The sequence below is a fragment of the Acanthisitta chloris genome, unplaced genomic scaffold, assembly GCF_000695815.1.
Source record: "Acanthisitta chloris isolate BGI_N310 unplaced genomic scaffold, ASM69581v1 scaffold9160, whole genome shotgun sequence".
NCBI classification, from domain to species: Eukaryota; Metazoa; Chordata; class Aves; order Passeriformes; family Acanthisittidae; genus Acanthisitta; species Acanthisitta chloris.
In genome coordinates this window covers 26,989-37,214 of record NW_008653332.1, presented here as the reverse complement: position 1 = coordinate 37,214, position 10,226 = coordinate 26,989, and the positions used below count along the sequence as shown (strand labels likewise).

Below are 10,226 nucleotides of genomic sequence, written 5' to 3'. Positions count from 1 at the left end.
GGGGCAGCAGCTGCTCCCCCCCAGCCCTTGAGTCCTAGCAGGTAACTCCTGGTCTGCACTGCAATGGTTTGATGACCACATGGCTCTGATGTGAGCACTGAAATGGTGGGGGTCGACCACGAGGCCTTGCTGCAAGCCCCGAGATGGATGCTGAAGCTCCTGGCTGTGCCTGAAGTGCAAGTACAAGTGTAAGCTCACACTGGGATGGGCCCTGGGTGAAGGGAGTGGATAAAAGGACAGCGAGACATGTGCCATGCCCTGGGCTGGAAGCTGATAAGACCATGCTGGATCCAAGGATGGTGATTATTTACCTCTCTTTCTCACCTACTTTTCTCTTTTTTTTCTCTCTTCTTTTCTCCTTTGCAATATAATAAGTTACAAGTTTAACACATATGATACACTAAGCAGTATCCCTTTAATGACTCGCTAAATGCCATGATCAGTGCCTGGCTAAGGCTTTGTTTTCTAGGGTCTGCCGAGTTAAAGTTTTCACTGTGTTTGAATGCTGTGAAGTTTACTGATTTTTCCTTTTGCCAGCTATCTTATTCCACACATGGGTGACCCAAAGTTCATAAGTAAAAGTTATTTCTTCTTGAACCTCCTGAGAACTGAGTGTTTTCTCCCACGCACTGCCCGAAGTAATTCAAAATCACCTTCCCCTCAACCCATCAAGCAGACCGGGGCATTACAGTATCTGATGATCAGAAGTGTATGAAAGCTTCTAGAAGAATCAGGCTGAGCTTTGCTTTCTTTTCCTTTCTTCCTGCAGTTGACTCATGACTCACTATCAAAGAGCAGGATGTGCGAACTCTGGAGGGAAATCAAATGCCTCCTGAAGATACTGATCTTCCCAGCACCCTCCCAGTCTCCTGCTCCTGAGCCTGAGATCTGTTTGGTACACAGGCTGCACAAGAACTGATGCCAGGCCTGCACAAGTCCTAGGCAGCTGTGACAACAGCTGTCTTTCTTCTTTATTCCCTTCTCACTTCTGCCTTGACTGCAGTTGTGAACAACACACCTTCCAGCAAGGCATCCCCTTAGTAACCAACCTAAAGTTCTCGTGACACCAGCTTGTCTACCTCCCACTGAACTGTTACGTATTTGGAATAAAATCATGCCAGCAAGCAGGACAACATACCTTTTTTTCTCCTGCCACCTCAGAAGCACCCAACCAACCCATGACTGCAGGTTGCCTAACTGAAATAGCAGCTCTGCCTGACATCCAGGTCTCTGATCCTGAAGTGACCACACAGTGGTACAAGGCTTCTCCTCTAAAACAAACTTCATACTGTTGCTCACAGACTTCTTGTTTTGCTATTGCTTCACAAACTGGCAATAATTAATTGGATCCATCCACAGCATTTTTTTCTTGCACCCTGAAGATTCAAACCTTTAGAGCAACAAGAACATGCAGAACTCTCCTAAGGAGAAAAATCAGTAGCTTAATTATTTTGCTCTCTGGAAATATAATCTACTGTTGCTCCCAGGGCCTGACTCAAGAAAAGTAGCCATGAAACCTTTCATTCGTATTGGAATGTGGAAGGGAAAAAAGCCATTACTACAGTGTCAGCAGGTAACTGCCTTTCATTCCAAGTAAACTGACACCTCAACCAGTAATTGCCACTGCTACTGTTCACAGCGTTGTGTCATCAGCTCACACCCCACAGCATTTATAGAGGGGAAGATGCTGTATTGTCTCTTGAAGTTGAGGAGGGTTACACACGTGCCTTTGTGCCCAGTTTGCATAGTTCCTTGGACAGACCTCCCATGGCAGGAAACAGTTTTGAGACAAAACTGTTTCATGGCAGATTTCTCCTACAGCTCACAGCCATATGAAATTGCTTTTAAAGGCCTAAAACAGACCTCCTGTTCAGATTAGCAACTCACTGACTCTCCACACACTTGGGCACATGTAGTAGTTCCATGTGAAGCCTCATGTCTGTCTCCCTTCTCCAGCCTAACAAAGTGCACAGGAAAACAGTAAGTTCACCTGGGTTGAATCTTAGTTGCACACGCACAGGAGGATGAATGCTTCCAGAGACATCTCTTCAGTTATCACTGTAGTAAAGATACATGCTATGACACCTCAAAATGTTTGTTGCACCGGTCTTCAAGAAGACTTCTTCAGCCTTTTTGAACTCTACACATATTCCAATTGCTGGTCTTCTGGTAGTCAGTGACTTATGAGGTGCACAGACTCTTCCTATTGCAGCTAGGCCATCGAGCCACCAGATTTCAGTCCTCTCATGACAGACTGAAAAATAAGTATTTCCTTGCAGCCTAAACTGCCATCATACGGGAACACCTGGAAAGCCAAAGAGACTTTGCCATCACTGGGTAGAAAAGCAGTCAGAATAAAAGAGACAATACAGAAAAAAATCAAAGCAACAGAAATTATGACAGAAAGAATGGAAAGGATACTGAGGAAAATGTTGGGTAGACTGTGGAATAGCAGAGTAACAGACTTCAGTGTGACTCGACAGTGTCAGAAATGCAGATGCCAATTTAACTTTACACAGCACAGTGACACTTCAGTGTCACCTAAGCTCTTCACACTTTGATTCCATTCTACCTATGCGCCCATGCACTCATCCTTGCTGAGGGATTTCACGTGGCCCACTCAGTAGTTTGGATCCCTGACACCATGGGCATACACTGGGAACAAACTTCTGCTGCATGAAAACTAAACCAATCCAAACCAGTCCAATCAGACGTATTCACTTCAACACCACATAATTGCTCTGAACTCACACACTAGTATAGGTACAGCTTTTCAAGAACAACTCACTGTAGACAACTAGTGGAACCTGGTTAAAAACCCAGTGACTCCCTCAAATCAGGTCAAAACTGTACCAATCTCTTTTCAACAGGCCATGTCTAATACCAAGCCCATAAGCAGAACAGAGGACAGCACAAATAATGCAATATTTGGTTAGATAAGGTATTAACATTTAATACAAGCTCTATTCTGACAGCATCTCCCAATCAGGACTCCACATCTAAGCCAAAACCAATTTATTCTTTTTATGTAGTTCTGATTTATACCAGACCTAAACATAGGTCATACTTTTTCTTACCTATTTTCCAACAGTCCTCCTCCAATCACTGAAAATTCATACAAATAATCCCACCTTACTTAGTTACTTCAAACCAGAAGATTCCAGAGCAGGGGAAGAAACCCAGAAACCCCCACCAAAGACAAAGCATAACTTTTCCACTTTTCATGGCAGCTCTGATTCCCTCCTCACTTCAGAATCCTCAGATAATTTAAGAGACTTCACAAAGTCTGCAAAACTTAAGGGATATAAATTTTTACATCTAACTATGGTAAGCCTAGTTTCAACGCAGCAAGGTCTAAGTTATTATGAAGCTATGCACTATGGATATAGTTCAGTACTGATCAAGGAATAAGGTTTCCACATGAGACAAGTGCAGGATAAACATGGAACAAAATGCCAGTTCTGCAGTTGCAGTAATACAGTAATAGCTTTCCATTCACTGTCCCCAAACCACTAGATGGCATCTGCATGCCAGACCGAGTCTAACATGGAAAAAAACGTTATGTCAAAGGGATTTGGGTCGTCGTCATTAAGTACTGTGCTAAATCCTTGTATAGTATTAGTATAAACAGGTCAGACCAAGGAGAAAAGCATGTCTTATTACTCTAGGTGGTAAAGGTAAGGCACAAGTCTGTAAAACTAACATGTCAGTTGTTTGTTGTACCTTCAGGTTAAGAGACTTGAGTAGGAAAGAATTAAATAAAGGGTTTGGTTCTCCATTACTGCTTCATCAGAATAGGGAGTCTTTCAGCTCATTCTCTTAATTCAGCCACCTGGAAACTAGATGCAATTAAGGTGCAGTTAAGACATCTATTAAAATCTAACTCTTCTAACATGTTCCCTCTCCCAGCATTCCACAGACATGGTACACATCCTGTCTTTGTGCAAGTTGCAAGCAGCCACTCAGGAACAGCAAACTGAAATATAAACTATTCTGGGATAGCAAGTGGAAAATTACTAATTTACACATGACTAGAAATCTGACAGGACAATGAGGAAGTTACATGAGGAACTGTAGAAGTGCTGCCTGGTAGTAGCTAGAGGGAACAATGTGAAATACTTGTTAACTATTTTTGCATTATGATACGTTTGTTGGGACTTTAAAACAATGGAGAAAAATGTACACAATATATTTACTTGTCAAAGTAATTTCTGCATTCATCCATGTTGTGCACTCCTCTACTTCATGTCATGAGCTGTACCAGTTTTGTTCTCAAGATACCGTGGGGTTTTTTTTTGCTAGGTCTTTGCAATAATTAATTGGATCCATCCACAGCATTTTTTCTTGCACCCTGAAGGTTCAAACCTTTAGAACAACAAGAACATGCAGAGCTCCCCTAAGGAGAAAAATCAGTAGCTTAATTATTTTGCTTTCTGGAAATATAATCTATTTTTGAACACCAGCTATCTGTAAGAGTAGAAAGAACTGTAATCCTGCCTATTTGCTTTACTCCCTCCATTTAACAGTAACTCAGGTGAAGTCAAAACATCAGAACTTAACATCTGGGCCTGTCTACCCTGCTTAGAGGAATTTTTTTCAAGCGGTGCTCATTTCTACAGCTCTGCCTAGGACCTTTTCTCATCTTTAACATAAAGATTACATCTTCACTTGAAGGTACAAAATAGCTTTTGCTGTTCTTCATTAGCAGCTGGACCTAGTTATCACCTGCTTTCTGATATGGCTGCTTCTAAGATTTATCCTGCAGCAGAGTGAACATGAAACTTGGGCTGCAGATTCTGTTAACTAAGGCAGCAGAACCTAGGAAAGGGGCTGTGCTAGGCCACATGCAGAGCATATACCCTGTTTAGAGCTCCACCTATTCCAACGGTTCCAGACAGCAGTAAGTTTTTCTTGGAAAAGATTATTATGGCCATGTATTGGTAAGGGCCTGTGGCAAATCATTACTGTGAATTATTCCTCAGTTCTCATTTCTTGGGACATACAGATGCAGATATTAATGTGAGCTGAAATAGGATATTGGGAAAGAGAATGAAATGTTGTCCTTATTACCACCTAATGTTGTTATTTATTTTAACCAGGGACACGAAGATACATAAATAACCAGACAGCTTTGCTGGTTTTCCCAACAGCTTGAGGGATCTGCAGGGAAGATGCTCAGGCACTACCAGTTCCAGAAATGCATGGAAGATGAGAATCTGACAAACGCAAAACAGGTACCCAAACTTGTGTCTTATCTGTGTAACTTACTGTCCCAACACTGACTTACTGCCACGTGGTTTTCCACTGTTCAGTCCAACATGGTCTGAGGTTCCTTCAGCTTTAATCACCTGGTACATGCAGTGAGTGGAATGCTTGGTTATAAGCCCATGAGTTCCATGCAGCCATCTGGTTAGATGCTGTCCCCCAAAGGCAAGCAGAATCAATGTATGATCCAGGAGGAAAAAAAGGTTTATAGCTGCTCTGAAAGTGAGCTTGAAAGCTTCTACTGCTAATCAGCAGAAGCAAACGGCCGACAGCAGAGAAATAACATCCAGGGCTTTGCCTAAATATCCCAAACCTGGTATTGATTCACCAAGTTCCTTTTTATTGACAAGAATAGCTATATGCATGAACTTTACTGCAACTCTGGTCTGTATTAAAAACCCGTGACTGCTCTTTAAAGAGTATTATTAGCCCAGATGGACTCAGAGACATTTGACTGTGCTGTAGTCATCTCTGCTCCAGCAGGAGACATTCTCTCATCCTTGCTTTTTTCACAAGTTCATTTGATGTCACATATTCACATTTATCCTGATGTACATTACAAAGCAGATGCCAATTGTGAATCAAGTTACAACTCAAACGAGTTCAAAAGCAATGCAACATCGACAGTGTCACTGGCTCTGCTCTTTGCTAAGCTGTAATGTTACGTGTCAGGTTTCTATAAAAGTGTTTTCATCTCCAGCTAACCTGACAGCAAGGACAGACCCAGAAACACTGCCATGGCTGCAACATTAACAGTCTGCCAGGAAGAAGTCAAACACCCAGTTGAAAAACAACACCCATCACAAGACCAAGTTTTTGCAACTATTATCTACATAAGCCTCTGCAAAGCAGATGAGCTTTTCTGTTAACCTCTGATCTCTACACCAGAAGCCAAGTGTGCAGCATTTGTGCTGGTCATGTACATATTCTGAAAATTCTAGCTATCCAAAGGAGTTACTCTCAGGTCACCTTCAATTCAACCATATTTGACAGCAATAGTGCCTTTTATATATCTATTACTACAGAGCAAAAAAGTGGGTCTTCCAACCCCAAACTAACTGCAGAGAGCTCCAGCAATTAAATCTGACAGCTTCCACAGTATGATGGCAATATCCTCTTGGACTTAGCATAAGAACCCACAGACAGGACCACTTCTTTATATAAAAGATACCTTTCTGCCCATCAACTGCCTCTTGCGTAGAAACACAGCAAGGTGGATCTCTATGACCAAACAACCTCATGACAGGGATGTGGGCTATTGACAATAAATTCCCTCCACAGATCTGAAGAATTCCTATCAGTTTCCCAAGTGAGTAAGCAGACAGCAATGCACAGCACTGGCACAGCACAGCAAGCTGTGTCACACCTACCTACTGGCTCCCCTCTCAACAGAGAATACAGTACACTTGCAGATTGTCTTTGGAACAGTATCATGAAGCTCGGTGACACCTGACAGCAGTACACTTGCAGTTAATCACACTGAACTTGGAAGCACAAAGACCAACTGGGACTTCAGGAGCCACAAATATTTCTGTGTGTCTAGATGCACTAGTGTTTTCAGTGAGTTTGTTTCTACAGCAATTTTGGAAATACGTCAATCAGATCAGTACCTAAGCAGTAGTAGTGTTCAATGTATTACAGCAGCACAACCACAACTATATGAAGCACCTTTTTTCCTCCTTGAAAGCAGCAACTATGAATCTTCCATGCATAAAAAAGAATGAGCAATACAAAGTATACTGAAAAAAAAAAAAGTGATGTGAAACAAAAATCTTGTCCCAATCAATACAAAAGAGACCAAAGAAGCACTCCTTGCAGCAATGCTTTAAATTAAAATATGCACTTAGCTAGTGTTTGGGAATCCCAAAATGCCTATCAACCAGAAAGGAACAAGACAAAACATTATATGTGCCATGTTGTACTCTATTATGAAATCAGGAATGAGTATTACTGTCAGAAAAAGGGGGAGAGGAAAGGGGGGAACATGCAAAAATATATCTTGATTGTTGTAATGTTTTATATGCTTCTCAACAGCTCCTTTGAGAATCCTGTTAATTCCCAGCACACTACACTGTGCTATTTAACAGCATTTAAGGCTTGTATAGACAAGATGTTCATGTGGAGAAAAATTATCAGCAATTAGGCCACTAGCAACTTCCATGGAAGAAAGCTAATTTTATCTGAGTAGAACTAGATTCAGGTTCAGTTTTCTACCTCTTCCAGAACCGACAATATTAAAAATAGAGAACTATATTAACACTGTAAATGTAAGCTGAAGTGGCGAGTTCTGTTATGTATTGGACTTGCTTTTAGTGTGGCATATCAATCATCTCTGTAGGGGTAAGATTAGTAAATCATGTATATTTTCCGTGATGTAGGATGATGAGGGATGTTAGCAGACATCCCAGCTCTCTAGAAATCAAAACAGCATTCAAATCCTTTCCAAGTGATTGCTGCTACGATATAAATAGCAGTTCTTCAGAATACCACCACCAGACTCTGGCTTTCTAGTGCCGTAAAATAAACTAAAGATTTCCTAATTCTTTAGGACACAGAAGAAGGCCCAAAGACTTTATTTTTCTTTTGACATAGCATCTGTAACACAAGCGAGCATGTTAGGTACTCACAGAACATACAGCTTTACACCTGGACATTTCATGATACAGAAGACATTGTTCCAGAAACCAAAGGAAAAAAAACCCTGAAAAGCATTAATCCAGATGTTTGGTAACACAGAGGCTGGCACTTGGTAAAACCCAGCATTTTTAAATCTTGTAAAACCAAACCTCAAGGAAGCAATGACTTAAAGCAGGAAGTTAGCCTGTCAAGGCTTACAGAACAGATTTCATTACCTTGTTACAAACTGAAAGTTGCTCTCACTTACACAGCTCTCATCACTGACTTTCAAGAACAAGTGTCGTTGAACAGTATCAGAAGAAATCTACTTCTACATTTTATTCTATGCATTGAAACTGGTGTTTGCTTCAGGGTGGGGTAAAATAAGCCATTGTTGAAAACCAGACCAATCCAATATAAGTCAGTAACATACATTTGTTGTAAGTTTTCCTTTTTTTAAAAAACAACCAACTCCACACTTGTTGATTAACAGTAAGGTATGTTAAAATAACCAGTCAGACTTCATTCAAATGAATTAGACAACTTTTACTAAATGAAAAACCTACATTTAAAATATGCATTTAAAACAAAATGGAATTAGAAAAGAGACTTAAATCCATTTTCAAGAACTTGCTCTCACCGTGTCAGAAATCAATGCATCTCTTGCATTATATAATGTGCCAGTTTGTAAAACGTAAGTTACCAGAATCCTCAATTTAACATTTTCAAAGACAATACTGAAGTCAAGAGTTTTACATCTACTGATGCAAATTTAGAATGGTATAAATCTGAAGCCTTCCCCCAAAGAATCTTACAAATTTAACAATATTCAGTAAAAGCTTTTGTAGTTATGTCCAATAAGTATTGCATCCTAAAGCATCACAAATCTGTGCCTTTCATTTAGCCTACTATATATTTTGTATCTTCTCTGTATCTTGCCATTTGCCAATGTTAACTCTTTTAAGAAAGGAGAGAACTCAAAAGAAATACTGCATAACTCTTGATCATGTACAGAAATTATTGCTACTATAGTATACTACAAAGCAGAAGTCTATACAATAGTATATGAAATTTGATCATGAAAATCCAAAGGATATAATCTTTAGTGACATAAGCCTTATTATAAAGTTGGACATTCCTGTAGCATTTTCAGCTCTCCACTTGTCATCTGGCCTATTGTATGCCAATGAACATCCATTTAAACAGACCCTCTTGCAAAAAAGAATGTCAGCTTTCAAAGGCTTAGCAAATAAGGATCTTCATGTTCTGTGGAACTATGTAAGATGAGTTTTGATGCAGGTAGGGAGTTACCTGGAAGCTAAGCATGCCAAAGGTGTTTCATGCTAATAAAACTAAAGCCAAGGTACCACATAATCAAGTTACCAACTAATAGGCAATACCATTTTTGTCCTAAGTTAGATGAAGTGCCATTGCACAGTGTAACGTCAATAATTTAAAATAGTGTAGTGCACAAATCCAATGTGTGGCAGTTGAAGTTAAAATGTCAGGACAGGTTTCTCTTTCTCTCAATGTATGCTGGCTGTCAAGCTGTCCAGTCTGGGATTTGGGAGTTAAGTTTGCCTTTTAATCACTACCATACTATAAACTTTGCATTAGAATGGGGGACACATCTGGGCAGCATTGTTACGCAAAACGGGGGACTAGGGGGAGGATGAGAGATTCAATGGCTGTTCTACAAAGCCCCTTCCTCGTTTCAATTTCAGAGCCAGGAAATAAGACTAGATACCATATTCGCATCATTCTAGCTACAAATAACCAAAGTAAAAGCAATCAAGCAACAATAAGACCACATTACACGAATGGAACATCATGCTCTCATCTGGTTTAACTATTACACCAAGTTTTAACTGGGATGCTGGTCAACTTTAAAAACCGTGGTAAATGTGAATATGTAGTTGCAATAGTTTTTTCCTTTTTTTTCACTCTATGCTGGGTATTAGAACTTGGAGCTATACTTGTTACAATACAGTGTCGCACATCTTTCTACTAGAAAAAATTAATAAAGATCCTTTACCCGTCTCTTTAAGTTAAACGTGTGACATCATAAAGGGTGTCAAATGGCTGGATGGTTTTACAGTGCACACTTATTATATACTGTAATATGGAGTTTTGTCCTTGACAGATCTGATGGTGTTTTCTACATTATTCCTTTCTTCACCTCTTCTTCGGTGGATTAGCTGTGCGAGGTGGAGTGACTGGACGCCCAGAATTCAGTCCACCATACTGGTACTTGGCTTTCTTTTCAGATGGTTTCAATATCTTAGAGGAAAAAAAAAAAAAAAAAGAGATTCCTTTGAGTCAGTGACAACTAAGCACATTTCCAA

The 10,226-nt window shown here is 40.2% G+C and overlaps 1 protein-coding gene across 1 annotated transcript in view; it reads right to left on the bottom strand.

Annotated features, from left to right (window-relative positions):
* Positions 1 to 9,823: 9,823 nt before the first annotated feature.
* PPP1CB (protein phosphatase 1, catalytic subunit, beta isozyme) overlaps positions 9,824 to 10,226 on the bottom strand; it is an 18,625-nt gene continuing 18,222 nt past the window's right edge. Inside the window, 1 exon segment of the mRNA XM_009080577.1 lies at positions 9,824 to 10,161. Coding sequence (XP_009078825.1) covers positions 10,057 to 10,161 — 105 coding nt within the window. The 3' untranslated portion in view covers positions 9,824 to 10,056.